Source organism: Ascidia mentula, chromosome 1 (genome assembly GCF_947561715.1).
Source record: "Ascidia mentula chromosome 1, kaAscMent1.1, whole genome shotgun sequence".
Lineage (NCBI taxonomy): Eukaryota > Metazoa > Chordata > Ascidiacea > Phlebobranchia > Ascidiidae > Ascidia > Ascidia mentula.
The window spans coordinates 19805713-19825099 of NC_138566.1; the positions used below are offsets into that span (position 1 = coordinate 19805713).

The 19387-nt window shown below is 37.8% G+C and overlaps 2 protein-coding genes across 2 annotated transcripts in view; both read left to right on the plus strand.

The window, feature by feature from the left end:
• The window catches only part of LOC145889187 (uncharacterized), a 28551-nt gene extending 23853 nt beyond the window's left edge, over positions 1-4698 (plus strand). The window contains exons 36-46 of the mRNA XM_082980091.1: positions 1007-1129; positions 1578-1689; positions 1756-1850; positions 1913-2099; positions 2188-2374; positions 2559-2677; positions 2811-2921; positions 3104-3274; positions 3409-3678; positions 3906-4037; positions 4457-4698. Coding sequence (XP_082836217.1) covers positions 1007-1129; positions 1578-1689; positions 1756-1850; positions 1913-2099; positions 2188-2374; positions 2559-2677; positions 2811-2921; positions 3104-3274; positions 3409-3678; positions 3906-4037; positions 4457-4698 — 1749 coding nt within the window. The remainder of the gene's footprint in view (positions 1-1006; positions 1130-1577; positions 1690-1755; positions 1851-1912; positions 2100-2187; positions 2375-2558; positions 2678-2810; positions 2922-3103; positions 3275-3408; positions 3679-3905; positions 4038-4456) is intronic.
• Positions 4699-8373: 3675 nt separating this feature from the next.
• Positions 8374-18811, plus strand: LOC145889196 (uncharacterized). The gene is made up of 36 exons (XM_082980102.1): positions 8374-8437; positions 8726-8764; positions 8940-9179; positions 9267-9509; positions 9606-9815; positions 10100-10217; positions 10296-10403; positions 10629-10842; positions 10947-11117; positions 11191-11395; positions 11556-11834; positions 11992-12231; positions 12369-12488; positions 12556-12767; positions 12828-12915; positions 13000-13164; positions 13223-13366; positions 13423-13707; positions 13791-13979; positions 14034-14227; positions 14415-14574; positions 14864-15077; positions 15215-15367; positions 15430-15558; positions 15689-15848; positions 15946-16060; positions 16332-16426; positions 16486-16666; positions 16819-17005; positions 17146-17264; positions 17343-17450; positions 17677-17844; positions 17949-18224; positions 18363-18441; positions 18548-18588; positions 18664-18811. Exons 1-36 carry the CDS (start codon positions 8374-8376, stop codon positions 18786-18788), a joined length of 5838 nt encoding a protein of 1945 aa, XP_082836228.1. The 3' UTR covers positions 18789-18811.
• Positions 18812-19387: the final 576 nt, after the last annotated feature.

Genomic DNA, 19387 nt, shown 5'->3' on the forward strand with positions numbered 1-19387 from the left:
AGCGACGATGTGCAGGAGGAACACATCCAAAAGTGTTGGCCTTGGGCAGGCTAATACATTCTTTGCAGCATTCATGTACCACTTAATGGTTTGCAAAGTCATTCAATAAACAAATTTTTGGCAATTTTTTTGTGCACAGTTTGCGGTTATTTTTGGGGTAAAAATTACCAGGACAATTGAGGTAAAAACTGCTGCCAGTGGTTTAGCAAGTAAATTTTACAGTGAAAAAACCAGTAAAATGTACTGGAAAATACGCGTATTTCTTACAATGAAAAGCACGTAATTTTTCCTTTTTACGTCAAAATGAACGTAAGTTTTTACGGTGAAAGTCGCAGTAGATTTTACGTGTTGAACATGTAAAAACTGCTGCCAGTGGTTTTCACAGTAAAATTTTTTAACAGTGTACACAATAACTTGTTTTCGCTACAAAGTATTGTTAAAATAGGACCAGATAATTGCAGAGGTACGTCATAACTGTTTTCATGTAGAGGCTTGTATACGCTACCTGTTTGTTGTTTTCCGTATCAGTGCTGAAGAGTTGGCATGCTTATACAAGAATAACGATAGTATAGTTGTAGAAAAGCTTATAATTACATAAAAGACATGAAGTATACGAAGAAAGCTCTACCATGTAACACTTCCAAAATCACCGCGAAACGGTTTTTATGAGATGGTAACAACAACTCTTTTTGTTCAGACATGTGCAGACATTGACGAATGTAATGAGAATAACCCATGCGGAGCTGAATTGATTTGCATCAATGCCGTGGGCAATTATTCATGTTTGTGTCCCGAAGGATATCAAACATTGCCAAACGGAGTAAGTTATTATTTGTTTTATCGCCAATTTTAAGTAAAAGAAATTTGTGCATGTATGTAGGACTGAATGCACACGTTGTATACAAAATATACGTAGCATCGCAAAAAATATCTTTATTTAATGACATGTAGCAATATCGAAATAACAGAAAACTGTTTTTGTAACATGTTGACTTTTTTCATTTAGACATGTTCGGATGTTGATGAATGTACAGAGAGTGAGTCTTGTGCAGTTGGAATGATTTGCACCAATCTTGTGGGCGACTACTCATGTTTGTGTCCTGAAGGATATTATATCTTGCCAAACGGAGTATGTATTTATATGAAAATAGTCGTTCTCCTAATCCCATTTCACAATCTAGTCGATTTAAAAAAATTGAAATCGAGTGGTTCTGTATTAAAATTGTATTACATCCAAATGTCATTCATTTATGACTTTTTATAAACTATAAAAGCTTTTGAACAATACCAAAGAGGCATGTTTGTGACGGTTAGAGCAAGGCTTCCAAACTGGAGAAGTTTATGGCTCACAAAGATTCTATGCCACACGAAGTACAAAATTTGGCTGTACTATTTCATAATGCACGCCCTTCCTGATAGATTTTCAGTCATTATGTTACAACAAGTTGTTTCAATCTAATATCTGCTGTGCGAAATTTGTGCATTAGCAACATAAAGCACGACAACATGCAGCCTTTATACTTTAAATCAATTTCGCTATGTCTCACAATATTTTGCTGATTTTCATATTAACGCAGACTTGTGGAGAAAGTAAATGTTTTGATCCCAATGGCTGTCCGTCCGGATATTCATGTGTAAACGTTGAAGGAAATGATGTTTGTCGATGTCAAATATCAAGTCAATGTTCCTGTGGGTGTTGTAAAGCATCACTACTTTTTAAGTACAGCTGATAATCTCATGTCGCACTCTTTTTAGTTAACCCTGTACTAGATCCGGTTGGTGTATTACAAATATCGAGTCACACCATTGCACTTCTAATTGACAGCAAAGGATTATACAATGAATACGAGGTGTTCTACATTTGCAATAAATTTTAATGATGACTAGCGCTGGTTGGTCGTACATTTTGCAGGTACAAGCAGTTGATATGGCCTCAGGTGGATCAAAAATCATCTTTACCAGGAATGGCTTTTTTTCCGTTTTGACGGGGTTGAGGCCAAACACGAATTACTCCCTTAGCGCTAGAGTTCGAAAACTGAAAAACTCGGCTTTCATGTTTGATCGCCTTAACTTTAGCGAACCTGTTGTCATGGTAACGGGTAAGTACATTTGATTTGCATTAATTTATCCTTAACTTTGTTGCCAAAACCGTGAATCTATTTACTTCCTTGTTTTTGGATTTCGCAGATACAATCAAACTTGCAATAGAGGTGACCTTGGTCGGCAAAGGTTATAGCCCTGACCTGGAAAATGTTGATTCTCCTCACGCTATTTCCCTGCGTCAACAATACGAAGGCGAACTGCTAAAAGGAATCAAATCCGTGTTTAATAGTGTAACGGTTGATTTTCTTGATATCTCATTTATTGCTTTCAGGTTTGTTAAAAGTCTTACAATCTTTGAAAGATAGCTACACAACTTTACTGTTTCGCACAAGTAAATTAAAAGGGTGTTTTTAGTGATTTATTTCTTTTGTGTCATAGATAACAACAAAAAACGTAGCAAAAAGATGTAACAAATGCGGTTGTTAACATCCTGTTTCGTACTTTTCCCATTGCAGATCCGGCAGCTTAGTCGCTTCGGCCATAGGGTCGCTTGACACAAACGATGCAACATTTGTGTCGGCAGAAGTGGACGGGTCTAATCTGAACACATCAATGTTTGAAAACTTGACACCACGTATGTAGGCTATAGGTTATAACAAATTTGAAATAAACGATTGTCCAAGTGACATTCTGGACAAAGGGATAAGTGCATATACAAGTGAAATGTATGCACCAGTTTTTTAAGTTGACTTATTGTGTCTCTATAGTAAAAAACCTTCCTCCAATTCCATCAAACCTAAAAGTTACGAATGTAACTACCACAACCATCAGTTTTGGCTTTGAACGCGTCCATGGTGAACTGAAGTACCAAGTCGAATGTAAGTTCAAAACAACAACACATAATCTCCAACGATTTAAGTATGATTGTCACCACAAATTACAATTTCTGCAAAATTAATTTTTAATTTTTTTGTTTCGTGTACCATGTTGTAAATATGTATAATCCTGTTCCTGTTTTCAAATGAAGTGCAAGTATTCACTAATAAATTATTTTTTGCAGTGGTTTGTCCTGAACAAACTGTTGTTAAAACTAGTAATATGCTGTCTATTACTATACGTGACTTGCCGTCAAACGAAGTGTGCTCAGGAAGAGTAAGAGCATTAGCTGTCGTTGATGGAACACAGTATGTAACTTACTCACCTTTCAGCGACTCGATTTTTACATCCACAAGTAAGTTTCATTTCTTCATCGTTTCGTCAGCTGGTATTTGGCCATTACACGTAGCTGCTTTTTCTGATAGCATGGCTTTTATTTAGACATTGCAGTTTTTACACCTTTTTGAAACCTTATTTAATTTTATTTAGCACCGGCGATCATCTCACAGGGAATTTCATCCATCACCACAACGTCTCTCGTGGTTAAGATTGCGTCTGTATCCAGAGCTACAAAATACCTCATTGCAGCGGATGGGGTTATTCTAGTTCATGTCTCGCCTCCAGAGAGTAACGAAGTCGAATTTAAGATAACAGGTCTCAATCAAGCCACAACTTACGATTTTGTGGTTACAATTGTTACCAACGATGCGCGGGAAAAAGAAAGAAATGGAACTCGTATAATTTCTGCAACTACAGCTGGTAAGCAATCAAATACTATGTTAATAAAAAAGGGTACAGCATGCAAAATTTCGGTATTGCTTTTCTCCATTGTGTTACCAAAAGTGAAATTCTTTTTTGTATCTGTCAAGGGTGATATCTAAACCACCTATGATCGTCGATGGGTATTAATACCGTATGAAACCAATTTTCTGAAGGGTTTTCATGACGGTTTAACATCTTTAAAGCTTAATTTTCTTCTTTTCCAGATTTTAACGAATGCATAGAAACCCCGAATGTTTGTCCAAAAGACGCAACATGCAATAACACGTTTGGTAGTTTCGAGTGCGTCTGCCAGAAAGGATTTCAACACAATTCCACAATCGACAGTTGCGTCATAGGTGAGTCACGATGTGGTTTTGTGGCACTTTTCATTGTGGCAATTGGTGATTGAAATTTGTTTTCAGAGATTTGTTTCACAAACCCAGATTATTGCAAGCATGGTGGTACCTGTGATCTGAACGCGGCAAATGAAATGATTTGTCTGTAAGTTTTAAATTGTTTAGATTTTGACCAGTAGAAAATCTGAAAGCCAACTACTTGTAACCTGTTATGGGTGACACTGTTTCGGTGTTTCAAAATGTTTCAAAAGAGGTGGTTGTTTGATTTACATACCTGAAATATAGGGCAGTGTTTTGTTGCTCTTATACGCTATTTATCACTTTGTTTTTTCTGCTTGCGCAAGCTTAATTAGGCTACAGAGTTAGTGAGTTATGTTTGACATTTTATCCGATTGGAATTTTGCATTTTTCTTCTATAGATGTACGTCTGGTTACAAGGGAGAGCGATGTGAAGAAGCTGGTTAGTAAATCTTGTAACAAAATTTCTGATAAGAATCGTGTTGTCGTCAAACGTATCATGTCCGTAGATGGTTCTAGCGGTTCTTGGAAGATTGCTGTTGGTGTTGTTGGGGGAGTTCTGCTTCTTATTCTTATCGTCGGAGTTGCGGTTGTGATGCGATACAAGAGAAATCAGACCAGCGAGAAGTATCGCGACATTTAAGAAATGTTGGGTCAACGCCACATACTGATATCGTAATTATTCATCCTGTAGTTTGGCAAGTTTAGTTTTGTATGTTTGGTGTGAAAATGTATTTTTTTTTAGAAATGTACTCATCGTCTTAGCGATGGATGTGCTCAAGGCTGTCTCGTTTATTTGAGTTAAAGATTTTTAGGTTTCGATTTGTAAAAATTTAAAAAAAGTTTTGCTGAAAATGTTGTTATTAAGCACGTTAGTTGTTTCTGTTATGTGAGGTATCGTACCTACTTAACCCTAAAAAATATTTGGATCTCAACAAAACTTCAGGAGTAATTGTTCGCATGCTTAAATATATAGTTTCTAATTACGTTATTTCTCCGCTGTGTTTTATGGCATACAAATATACAATCAATGTAACATGTTGTAATTTTAGATGTGTATTTACAGAAATGATTACTCTTCACAATGGACATAAAAATAAGCCTAAATAAAACATTATATAGCGAAAATACGCAGCAGGCGAAGACAACTTTTTGAAGTTTTGCAACCTTGACTATGTAGTAACTTAATCTGTAATACAAAATTGTGATATTTTCTTAACCTTTCTCATAAGCATGCTGGATATCTTAAAACAACAAACTTCACAGTACCAGGTAAAAGATAGCACAACAAATACGGCATTGAGTTTTAAATAATTTCCTTAAAATATGTACATATAGGCCTTCAAACATAAAGTATATTTGGCGGTTATTCAGGTAGTAGGGTGGCTTTTTCGTTGAATGTTTCCTGGGCACGAATCCCGATCAGGTTTTCTTCTTGGTATATGGGTCGAGAGCTTAGCGACTGCTACTAATCACTCGCCCTTCCAAATTGGTTATTTATCCCCAATGCAAAAAATATCTGGATATTTGCCTCCTCCGGGATGGCATTATTGGTAATGCACCTGTACCTCCACCATCCGTTCATCATCCGGTTGATCCTCTTGTTCAGTGCTATTCAAAATGCGGTACACAAGTACGTCGGTACGCATGCAATCGACTGCCGACTGAATAATCTTTCTCATTTTCACAAATACAACACAAAAAACACAGTTTGAGGGAATATCGGTTTGTTGTAGCCCAGCAGAATTCTATACAATTTAAGGAAGTAAACTTGTTTCCCTGCATTCTAATTACAGTTGACCTAAAAATATACTACATGTACACGGTAGAAATTCCTTGATAGTTGTAAAGGGATCTAGCCCTCGGTTAGGCATTGTTTATTTATCTGCGACAGCAAATTATTTTAGTTCCTGAGTATAATGAAGCAACAAGCTTCGGATTTACGTCAGCAGACTTTATTAGACGGAAAAGGTGCCTCCGGTACGCTGAATGAAAAAAAATGGTCTTTTCTATATTGTATGTTTAGAAAAGGCGCACGACGAGAATAGTTACGGTGGTTCTGCCCAAGGACTGCATGAACGACGAATAATGCCCATTTGGAGCATCTTAATCCAAACTCTTGGCCAGTTTTTCAGGAGATAAGCGACGTACCTATGAATTAACAGGTGGTCATGTTATGCAAATGTAATGCTGGACCCTACGTCTAGGGGGCAATGCTGGAAAACTTCGGTGCGGTTAAGGACGAAAAGCGAAAACTGCAAGGTTGAAATTATCTTGCCTTGTTACCAAAGCGCCGATAAACACAAATCACTGTGTTGCAGCAGTGCTTGGAGATGCACGTGGAGATGACGCTACCTTTGTGGCAGCCATGAATGCGCGGCGCTCCTCGCTCCTTGCCTGTCGTACAGTGGTAGCACGTTGTGCAAAAACACGTGGATCGTCAGAGTCAATTCGTATTTATTCAGGCATGCTTTGTAGAAAGATATGCCGAAAAAGAAAACGCGGCTTAAAGCGGCCTAACAATGGGCATTTCATTCATTCATTAATTCTTCTGGAGATCGGTTTCCAAGTTCAGATGTGTTTAACACTTTGTGCGCTCTTTCATAATCCGAGCAATAAGTGCTTATTAACCGCAGTTCTAGACATTTGTGCTTATCGTGGTCCGGCGGGTTTTCCAATAAATCCATCGCCATTCCTTGATTACCTTGGTCGTCATTATCCAATTATTTTAGATAGTGCTTTACCTCGAACATGTGGTCATTTTTATATTTGGACCTCTAGCTTCATTTTAAGGTCATGTTTTAAAGATTGCCCTTTAATTCCACAAAGGTTATTTTCATTATTTAAAATGGTGTTATGGTTTCGCATCAAGTTTAACGGAACAGAAAACCGTAAAGTTTCAACGAGTAATTTGAGTTTTTTTTGGTATCGTCATTGCCCAAGTAAATAGTAGTTGGAAATTCAAACCTCAACGTATTGTTGGCGTGATAAACACTGCCAAGGCATTAACAAAAACTTCAACAACCGCAAGTTAAATATTTGCTATTCTTTTATCTCCCTCGCGGGTGGTTTGGAAATTTTCTACCAGTGTTTGACTTGGAAGTTCGTGTCACGACTTTATTTGTCCACGATTTTAGGGATATCAATTCAACTTGGCTATTATTCCTGAGGAAGAAGGCAAGTATTCACATCGTAATGTTAAACCGGATGTTTAACAATATTTTTGAAAATCCCGATTGTGAAGTGATAAGGCAGTACTTCACTTTAAACGGCCAATTTGGTGATTAATATCTGTAAATAAAGTGATTGAGCAATTGGGCAACTGAGCGAAGCATGACGAAAAGTAAACTTTACTACATTCCGGTTTAATATGTCAACGTACAAGCGTGCGTCAATGTAATCCAGGAGACTCAATCCAAACCGTTTTATTAGTCTGCTTGTAAATTTAGGTACAGTGCAAATAAGTAGCCAAAGGAATATTCGCTATCTGTTGATATCGGATGTATGTTTTATTTTATTTGAGATAACTTTGAAATAAGCTAAGGCAAGAATTCCTTCATATTTGCCCTATATTAATGTTATTACTAATTTCAACTAAGTTCTTCTTTTCACGATGCCTCCATTCACGTAAAATAGAACCAAATAAGACACAAATTAAGTTCCATTCTCTTGAATATTGTTGAATTGTGTGTATAATATTGAACTAAAACTTTTGAAATACCGCAATGAAATTTATTTCGTGTGCCTTGTTCATGAATCAAAATCACCGCGTTATTGTCGCCAAATACTGAGCAAACTTGGTAGTCACGTAAATGCGATTTACGAGATTTCTTGACAAAAGTTTTGTCAAACATTGGCATTCTTTAGTGTCGTTGAACCCCCTACCGATGTTGTAAACCTAGCAGGGATAATGACAGGGCGTAAGGTAAAGCTACTATTATGATTGGGCTTGCACTAACACGTTTAACCATAGGCCTATTATCAAACAATTGCGCAAGAATCAGAAACGAGAGCGTTTATCGCTTCTAGCAAAATCTTTTTCTTCCCAATACCCTACCCAGCACTTTACGCTTTACATCGTTTTGAGATGGTGTTAAAGGTTGACGCCTACAGAGACATCGCTTCAAAGTTTGTGCACTTAAGTACGCAACAGATGTAATACAGGCAGCGATTCTTGATTGTGGATTATCATTTAATATTCAAGTTGCAAACAATGGATTTTTCCCATTACGTCACTTGTAGTAGTGCTAGCGAGATAATCGTACATATTTTCAGGGAAAATAAGAGTCTTTTTTTGATCTGAAAAGATTAAAGCAAAATGGTTTACCTGAAGGCTGCAAGCATTTTATTATTGAGTATTTGCTTGGCCTCTGGACAGGAAGGTGAGTTCTACAATGACATAACAACAAAGTACGTTTGAACTCATGAGTAAACTAAAAACTGAAAACGATACAAATGTTTGTTCATAAAATGCACATGAAGTTTAAACTTGAGCAGAAACAAATAAACGTAAATATTCGCTTACACTGCTTGTTTGATGTCTATTTGACATTCGTATCGGCGGCTTAAGTAAACGGTTATGTAAATACTATATATTTAACTGATAATTAGCACTAGGTTTCTTCATACAGAAGTCCACATTTGCAGTTTGCATTAACTTCCCTTTTCAGGCGAAACAAGTGGAAGCGGAGAAGAAGTTCAAACCACAGGTAGGCCTGCCAAGGGTTGTGAGAGATCACATAACCGGAATCGTAATGATTCGGTTCACGTTCTGGTTTGTTCGTTTGTACATACCATTATTCTTGCATGGTTGCGATGTCATCTTGTTTTTTACTTTCGCAATAATCTCCTCGATGACTTTTACAGCAAAAGTTTTTTTTGTAGTAAATGGCTACCCTGGGACCAATGTAATTTTGTTGACCTTTACGAATGAATGGAGTTCTGCTGCGATTTTATCGTATTCAATCAAAGTGACCGGGGGAAGCTATGATGTTATTACTACGGCTCCAGACGTTGAATCGTTTTTTATTACGAATTTAAGTCCAGGAGTAAGGTTCACTATAGAGGTGAAAGTGTTGGAGAATGATATGCAGACATCATCAACTACACTTTATGTTACTACGTGTAAGAACTCAACACTTTTATGCATTGTTTATTGCATGCACTGAAACATCCCAATGTCTTGTTTTATAGCCTAAAATTATTTTACAGTGACTAGCTGCGACTTGTCATGCACCAACGGCCATTGCATTGCATTCACGTTCACGAGATCGGAGTGCGTTTGCAATCAGGGTTATGAACTTAACCCAGCCCAAAACACTGTTTGTGTTGACGTGGACGAGTGCCAACAATCTTCTGCTCCCTGTCCGGCTAATTCTACATGTTCCAATTCTGACGGTGCCTTCATATGTCGCTGTCCAAGCGGGTTTCGTTTTAATGGCGACGAGTGCGTTGGTTAGTATAATGCTTGTAAAGTATTGGGACACCTAATGTTTGTATCGTACAGTGTACCATTTAATATAGACAATCACTTTCACTTTCTTGTTTCAGGTTACGATATTTGCGACCGGGAACCTTGTGAAAACGGCGGTTCGTGCGTTCCTGTCGGTGAAACGTACACGTGCACTTGTCAGATGTACTACCTTGGTTCAAGATGCGAGTATTACACCAGCCCTTGTTTAAATGCTCCTTGTCAGAACGGTGGTTCGTGTATTGATGTTCAGGGAGGCTATCAATGCATGTGCCCCAGCAACTATAAAGGTGATCGGCGAAATGGTTTTCCCAGGTTTACGTTTGAACCATAGAAATGAAAAAAATAATATTTCTTGTCAGACTTTATGTAAATCATAGAGTGTTCAATATTCCGCCATTACTTTGAATAGTCTTGCGTTATTGAACTTTATGTACTTATCTTTATTTACCTGCTGTAAAGGCAGTCAAGTAACAACTACAACTATGGGTTTATTTTGTACATAGGCAACAAAAGTTAAAAAATTGATCACAACGATTAAATGACTTACACCACGAACATGTATATAACCCAGGTATGAACTGTCACATGGATGTAGACGAGTGCAATACCAGCATATTCGAATGTGACCCAAACTCTTCTTGTGAAAACACAGTTGGAAGCTACGAATGCATTTGCAAACAGGGATATAGGTTTGGACAATGTGCCTTATCAAACACTATTTATTATCGATCTGAAAATTTCGGTATTATTTTCATTCGTTTTTGTAGGGGTGACGGAAGGGAAAAGTGTTATTTCATAAGATTGCTGCCATATGGTGAAAGTGAACATGACTCGTTGCTGCCTGTGTGGGATGACGTCGCTTCACCCACCATTAGGTAAATTTGGTGGAAAAATAATCTATTACGTCTTTGTACTTAACATCAACGCGGTGTCGGCTAAATGGCGTAAAGTTATTTTGTTGTCTTATTTGCCAATTAATCATGCAAAACGCTTTACATGATAATAAATTTTTCCTCACAAGCATTTTGTTGTACATTTTTATCATTTTTAACTTTCAATTTCTAAAAAGTGGCAAAATAACTTCTGCAATATTGTTCAAGGGCGTCATTTGCTGTTCCATTTGAGTTTAAAACGTTTCGAGACATGCACGTGACATCTAACGGTCTGATATCGCTGGGTGCCGACTCCTGGTTTGTACGTTATCTTTACCGTCCTCCGTATTATGGGTTTACCCACTACGAAGTCGCACTGATTGCACCTTTCTGGGACGACTTCCACCCAAGCTTCAGTAACTATGGGCGCGTTTATTACCAGGTGAAACCAATACCTTATTTCGTTTCAAAACCTTAATTTCGTAAAGTGTTGTAGATTATGTGGGACATCTACAGCATGTCTACAAGTGTATACTTACTTTGTAGGTTTACGACAAGGGTGCAGCGACATTGACAAACAAAAGCGAGACAGTTGTTAAAGAGATTGCACGCCGAATCAACAGTCGTTACGGCCGAGACGACTTCGAACCACTATTTGTATTGAAGGCTACCTGGAGCGAAGTTGTGATGTTCTACGAATACTATAACAGAGATTATGTAATTTAATGAATATGTTAACAGCAGAAGTTTAACGCTATTGACAACACCACATCGGAATCTATTTTTACAGCCCAGCACATTCCAAGCGATAATAGCAAGCGATGGGACGGACACCTACCTTATCTACAATTATAAAGAAGACGCCATGTTGTGGGATACACGAAAGAGATACTACTGGGGAAATCGGGCGTTGATAGGGTACAGGTTTGCCTTTCGTCAAGAGTATATCGAGGTACAAGGAGATTACAGACCCGACAAACGAAGTCAAACCGAAGGTGACGTTTGAAATTGGGAGTATTTTTTGGTACAATTGCCTTGTATTTCTTTAAATTTAAAGAAATCGCACTTAATGCTTGCAAAGAAATATCAAAGAATGTAATTATTATGCAGTTTGCGGTTTTTATAAATTTCATAGAGAGCAAAATTTTCTCCCAGGCGGGGACCCTGGGCAATACTACTACCAAGTGGCGAGCGGAGTTACAAACGAACAGAAGGCAGCTGCTACAACCGGTTGCTTGAAGTGGGTGCTACGTGAACTCAATGATCCATGGGTACCTAATTTTGAGCCATGCCCGTGCAACAGTCTTCAAGCACGAATCGATCGCAGTTTTACGTGGTCGGTTGATTTGGAGCTTTATTGGAATGAGTTGTACGATCGGTATTGGCCGGGATATTACCGCACGGCCAGCATTGATGAGTGGTCTTACGAAGAAGGTAAGTTAAATTTTTAACACTTTTTGTGGAATGTAATTGTCAATTTAAGCATTAGACGTAATTCGAAATATTTTTTTTATTGCGTACTCTATGTGTGCTGTAGGTTTTGTGTTAATGCTGTTATGTACTGTAACACTGCGGTTTTTGATTACTGAAGTTGGTTTATACAACTGTTACCAACCTCGTTTGAACACTGGACCGAGATGTTGCTACGCACCTCGAACACAACGGTTTTCGTGGTTCTGGGGATGGTGGAGTCAGGCTCCTCTAATATCGGGTCCATTTTCAAGTCGATATGAACGGAGTCAAATTCCTATTTTTGAGAGAAATCCTTGGTGGTCTTGGGTCTCTGTTAGAGAAAAAGACTTGTTTGACGAGCAATACAATCGCTCAATGGGTGGGTATACTTAATTGTATTAACGGTTGTAATTTAAATGAAGTACACCATCCAGCTGAGCAAAGACTGAAACTGGAAATGAACAGTTTACAACTTTGCAAGAATCTTTCAATAAAGAACAAAACTTTTTATTACAGCAAACGATCTGATTCCACGACGACAGTGTTGTGTTGAAAGTGAAGACGAACTTTTGTGCGCTTTGTATCGAATTTTAAGACCCGCGGCCTCATGTACTGGTTACATTCCAAGGTTTTTTTGTAAGTGAATATTTGGACATCCTAAAATAATGTTTGCAATCGACGCGATTCATTTCTTTATCGTTAGCTTTCTTCTGGGGCGATCCTCACATCACAACAAACGACGGGGTTACGTACAGTTTTAACGGATTGGGAGAATATCATATGTTGTACGCTCCCGGTGTTTTCTCCCTGCAAGCTCGCACCAAGAAGGCCAAAAAAGAAGACATGACTGAATCGGACGCTACTGTGTTTACCGCTTTCGCTGCTAAAGATTTAACATCGAATACGTCGGGAACTGTGCGACAACCAACACAATTATTTGTTTTAGCCAAACTTGATTAATATTCTGCTTTGCAGGCTCAATTCGAGGTTGATTTTGACAATCCAAGCGGAGATGGAGTTGTTGTAAAAATAGATGGAAAAGTTGTGCAGAATATTTCTGAAAGTAAGTATTTTAAACGGTGTTTTCTTGGGAGACAAATCGGCGACATTGGCACATAATGTTGGCAACAAGTTTTATTTTTGTTAGCGAACACAGACTTTAGCGAAGTAAGTTTAACCGCAGCAAACGGAACATACACTGCAACATTTCCTTCATCACCTTCACTGACAGTGACAGCAAACAATTTTCTTCTGACATTGCAATTTACTGGCAACCCAACCACGATGCAGAATTACTCGAAAGGACTCATGGGTAACTAAATACACAACATCTACCATTTGTTTTCAAACTCATTTGCTTGTTTTTACAGGTTACTGGGATGGGACAAAAGAGAACGACTTTAAAATGAGAAACGGTACCATTTTGAGTTGGGAGTCGCTACAACCGACAAACTATTTGGAAATTCTCAACGGAACTTTAAGAGAAAGCATCATTTATCCTTTTGGCCAATCATGTATTTCAATACTCTTCATAACCAAGCATAACTTGATTGGGAAATTTTCCATCTAGGGAAGCTGTTGAATGAGGAGGAAAGTTACTTTAACTACACCGGTGAAACTGGCGACACATTCCAAGATCACAATCCCACATCAGCATCCGAACCTCCGTTCCTCGAAGATCTTGTGGCCGAACAACGAGGATCACCTCACTTTGAGGGGATTCGGGCGAACTGTACAACCAACAATGTACTTTCTACTACTTGTCTCTACGACGTGTTGACGACAAACCGAAGTGAAATCGGAGAAAACACCAAAGCAGAATCCGAGAGCAGCGCAGAAATTTCCGAAACAAATGGTTTGTCTTTCTGTTTATAAATTCAAAAGGGTGACGAAATGTCATTTTTTTGATGCCTTTACACAAACTGCCTTTTTCGACAGCCAATGCACCTCCTGTCATAACAATACCTTCTTCATCGAGTATTGCTGTAATGAACACCACATATACTCTAATGGCACAGGTTAACGAGACGGTCACTTTTACAATTGAAGCGTCCGATGCTGACGGACATAATGTGACCTACAGTCTTGAAGACAAAGATTCCATCGAAGGGATAGTTGTTCACATAAGTACAAATAAACGTTTCTAAAAGGTTGAACATTGATCAACAATTTAACTTTTAGTCACTGGGGTTGTGACGTGGACTCCAACAAATGATCATGTTATCACGAACACCACAAACATGACACTGACAGTGATCGCAACTGATGAACTTGGAGGTGAATCAGTCATGAGAATCAATGTCAAACTCTGCCTCTGTTTACACAATGGAACTTGTGTCTTCGACATTCCGGTATTGGGAAACGAAAACTATCAGGTGCGAATACATATATGAAATGCAACAAAAATTTTTGTCCACTGTTACTTATAGTGTTACTTATAGGCCTTTTACTAAACGTTGAAACTTCTGCTTTCACCAAGTTTAAAAAATGCATCATGTATTTTTTATGTCCGTTTTGTAAAATTTTGCACTGATAATCGATGTATTTTTTTGTTGGAGAAAGATTGTCGATTGTAACTGCACTGAGGCCTACACTAGTCCTGATTGTTCTGAAGATAGAAACGGTTGCCTTTTATCAGCGTGTTTCTCTAATGTTACATGCACAGATGTCCCAGCTCCAGGAGCTGGTGAGACATGCGGGGATTGTCCTGAAGGAACAACAGGTAGGTTTTGTAATTGTTAAAAAAGAATACAAAATACACATGCCTCACTTCGTTGCAAAGTACACAAATCTCTTGGGATACTTTGTTAAATTCTGCAATTACACAATGATGTGCGCAGGTCAGTTCAAGTTTTCCGTTGTCACAAAACCATCTTCTTTAAATATTATAACGTTGAAAACCCCATCCACGATAATAATTAAGTCTGTACCAATTCACAATTCGGCACATTGCATTCACTGAATTTTGGTGCTTTGTTTTTTTCGCGAGCAATGACAACTCCATTAATTAGGTGACGGACGAAATTGTACCAACGTCGACATGTGTGCTTCAAGTCCTTGCGGACATGTTTGCGAACCACTCTACAACAACTATACTTGCTCCTGCAATGAAGGATACGTCTTGGTTAACGCAACTAGCTGCACAGATGTGGACGAATGTAGTATGGGCAATCCGTGCGGCGACTTTCCACACACCCAGTGCTTGAATATGGAGGGAAATTTCAGGTCGTTCATTTTACTGTTGAAAAACTTTAGTAAGCTTAGTTGTCTGCTGTTTTGCTTAACCCCAAAAAATAAGCACACGTTAAGACACGAAACGTTCGTCTTTTTAGAGCGAAACTTAATTTAAAGTTGTTTTACAGCTGCGTATGCAAACCTGGTTTTAAAGAATTACATGGAAATTGCATAGACATCGATGAATGCATGGAAAACCGTGATAATTGTTCCAATGAAACAACATCCTGTCAAAATGTCCCTGGAGCGTATATTTGTGCCTGTCTCCAAAATTTCGCAAAGTTGGTGTCAAACTTACAACTTTTTTGTAACTTCAACACTCATGCTTAGAAATGATATTTAGAAATAATACTGCATCAGGCTTCGAGTCAACGTGTGTAGATTTAAACGAATGTAAAGAAGGCTTGGACAGCTGTAACAATCAGACTGAAGAATGTGTCAATGAAACGCCATTGTTCAGCTGTATATGCAAGTAAGAGTGTCCCCATTCTTATTATATATAAGTTATTTACTAACTTTTTCAAAAATACGAGGTGACAAAAACAAATCCTAATAACTTCTGGTTTCGCCCTGCGAATAAATCAAATTTGTTTGTAAAACAGAACTGGCTTCACTAATGTGTCGGGAACATGTGTTGATGTAAAGGAATGTTCAAACACTGCTGTTAACAATTGTGACAACAAAACCTCAGTGTGTGCAGAAAAAGAAGGTGGCTATAGCTGCACCTGCTTTCCTGGATACAAGAATGGAGTAGACGACAAAGTAACAGATAAGGATTCAAGATTGTAATAAATAGAAATAAATACAATTGCACAAAACGGGTTTTTAAATATATTTCTAAAGTTTTGTTTAAATTTAGAGCTGCATAGATATTGACGAATGCAAAGACAAAGCTGTGTGTCCAACCGGGTCAAATTGTCTCAATTTAAATGGGTCTTTCGAATGTCAGTGTCCAACAGAATTGGAATGTCCATGTATGTCTACTTTGTAAAGTTCTACTGAACATTGTGCGCAATGCCATGAGATTTTGATTGACCTTTCGCCTTAATTCCAATTTGTTATATATTCTGCAAAAGTATGTGCTTATAATCATTAGGAAAATGCAGACAATTACACATATAACTGGTAAGATAATGACAACAGAGCAATGGTCGTGCAAACATTAAAAAAATGAGACGAATTATGACTTCAAGCCTATGCTTTATTAAAAAGTGCGTGTTAATCACATCGCATAAATGTTTGTAGTATACACCATGCTAACACCGGTGGTAATTTTACAACTTTCGGTCGACTCCGTTACGTTTATTGTGGACAGCAATGCTAAGTACGAGGAGTATGAGGTAAATACCTAATCACTTACTTGAAACATATTATACAACTTAACACTCTACATGCTTAGGTAAAAGCAGTTGATTTAGGAGGAGACGCCGTCTTCAATAGAACCACTGGTACTTTTGCCAGTATTACAGGTTTAAATCCTAATACGAAGTACTTTCTGAGCACTAGAGTTAGAAAATTCAAAAACTTCATCTACATTCTTAAACAATCCAATTTTAGTGACCCGGTTTCAATAACCACAGGTAAGGGGATTAGATACTCTTCTGTGTACTTCCGAAGGTTTGTCGCAAAACTGTTAATGTACAAAGTATTGGCGTGGAGCTAATTATCAGTTACAAAATTTTTTTGGGGTAAATGTATGGCGAAAGTTTTCAAATATTTTTATTGATTTTAGACCCTGCTGACGTTGGACTTGCAGTAACTTTAGTCACGGAAGGATACAACGAGAATCTGGTGAACATTTCTTCATCGGCCTCTTTGCAATTGCGTAATAAATACGAAGATAAACTCCAAACAGACATAACAGCAATATCTGGGAACGTTGCGTTACGTTTTTATAAAGTGGTGTTTATCGCTTTTAGGTAAAACATTTAGGAGTTGTGATTTAATTTGTTTTGTCATGTCAATTTTAAATCAAGACGAACGAATTTACTTTAATTTGTTTAAATAACTTTCATTTTTTTGCTATTTGTACGGAAGGGTGCATTTTGTCAATTTGCAGGAGCGGAAGTGTGATTGGTTCGGCAGTTGGATCGCTTGGTACTAAAAATGCGACACATGGACAAATCACCTTGAACGGGTCCGCCCTCGACTCTGCGCTATTCACCAACCTTCGCAAACGTAAGTGAACGGAAACATGAAGTTTAGTAAATAAATATACGATGATTATAAAAACATTTACCTTAACTTGTTCCTCAGTTGAAATTCCCAGAAGCCCAATTGACCTGTCAGTAACACACGTAAACACAAGTTCTATTGTGTTTGCGTTTAATACGGTGAACAATGTCGTACAATACGAAACCAAACGTGAGTATTGTTTGAATTGTCACACAAAGATTCCAGTGACCACTTTTCAAATGTTTTATTGATTTAAGTATATGTTAAGCTTACCCAACGATAATTTTAGGATTTATTCAGGGTGCGCCAAAGCGTCAACACATAACTTATCAATAAAAAATATGTTTTGTAATTTAAAGTTTCAAATGTACTAAAGTTTATGGTGGCAACGTCACCAAAGTTATTTTTATCACAGTAAGATGTCCTGGAGTAACATTTGAAAAGATCTTATCCTCCCCACCAGTTACTTTCAGCGGAATAAAACCCAACGAAATTTGTTCTGGTCAAGTACGATTTTTGGCAAACGTTAATCGAAGTGCAGTGGTTTACTCTTCCTTCAGTGACCCGGTCGTCATTTCGACATGTATGAAGTTAAATTTGTCTTGCAATTAACTCTATGAGCTGGATATATGTATCTTTTGACGACTTACTTGCGTCGAATTTTGCATTTGATCATATCATTTACAGCTCCTGCCATTCTGCAACTCAACATAACAAACATCACCGAAAATTCCCTCGTCATTTCCTTCACAACTGTATCACGCGCTACTAGCTACCACGTGACTGCAAAGATGATTGCTTCAGTCTATCTTCTGCCTTCGATGTCAACAGATGGTATGTTTAACGTTACTATACCGGAACTTAAGCAGGCCACAACCTACATCTTTACGGTCACGGTTGTTACCGACGATGCATTGGGAAGGCAAAGAAACGGAACTGCACAAATAACTGCAACTACCCCAGGCAAGTAGCCGCCTTTAATGTTACGCTTTTGATCCGACGACTAACATTTTTAAACATGTATGTTACCTTGCAGTGATTGAAGATTTTACATTAAAGTAGTTTTACATTGTGTATAGCTATGAGTATGTATGTTTTAAGGTTTTTGCGACCTCAATCCGAATCACTGTCAAAATGGGGCAAAATGCAATCACACAGTTCCAGAAAATCCCACCTGCCTGTAAGTAATTTCCTAAATCACCTAACATACAACTGATCTGAACAGTTACCGTTCATAAAATACTAGTATTATGCTTTATTTTATTGCAATGTTTTTGTATTTGTAGATGTACATCCGGTTACCAAGGCAGTCGCTGTGAAAATGAGGGTAAGCATAGTTAAAAGTCCGCCTACTTGTGCTTATTTTGCTCCGTGGTAACAATACTGTATTCCTATATTCCAGTGGGATCCAACAATGCATGGAAGATAGCAGTGGGAGTTGTCTGTGGTGTTCTGCTTTTAGCTTCAATTGCATTTTTGGTAGTTTGGCACAAAAAGAAAAAGGTCGGACATTACAGTGGAATTTAAAACAAAGTTTCTGGGTTGCTGTAATCAATACCATTTATCATAGCGTTAGCGAAAACTGTATTAGTTCCATATGTTAGTATATATATTTATTCACATGTTTCATAAAAAAATGTTTTCATCTGGGACATTATTGCACCTTCGCATTTGCATGGACTTTGACTGTTTTTGCTCAAAAGTTCGTCTGTTGTAAAAAAATAAACAGACATTCTGTATGTGTAATGTATTTGTCTAAGCCAAAAAACACACGCAACCCACGCCTTTGCAACAGTCAAGGGGTATTCTGCGTTCACTTGACGCCACTTTTAAGATGCTGCAATTAAAAAAGAGGATATCCAGAAAAGTAATTTGAGTTTGCAATACAGATTTAATAAAGATTGGATTGCAAGTTTATATATAAACTTGAACTGTGCACGCGATAAAGTCATAGCAACCATACAAGGGATTCGCGTCCAAAAAGGACTTGTTTGCAAAGGAAAGGCGCCTTTTGTTGAAGATGACGATTTGTTTCAAATACAGGTTACGTTACCACAAATGTCAGAGTGGAAAAATATTGAATCATAAATGCTTTCAACACATGAACAACCTGTCCCAAAAACGGT

Excerpts from the sequence above, each read along its gene's own strand:
- LOC145889196 (XM_082980102.1), top strand. The coding sequence starts at position 8,374 with ATGGTTTACCTGAAGGCTGCAAGCATTTTATTATTGAGTATTTGCTTG. Across the intron at positions 15,078-15,214 it reads AATATGGAGGGAAATTTCAG|CTGCGTATGCAAACCTGGTT; the intron begins GTCGTTCATTTT and ends GTTGTTTTACAG. Across the intron at positions 18,225-18,362 it reads AATAACTGCAACTACCCCAG|GTTTTTGCGACCTCAATCCG; the intron begins GCAAGTAGCCGC and ends GTATGTTTTAAG.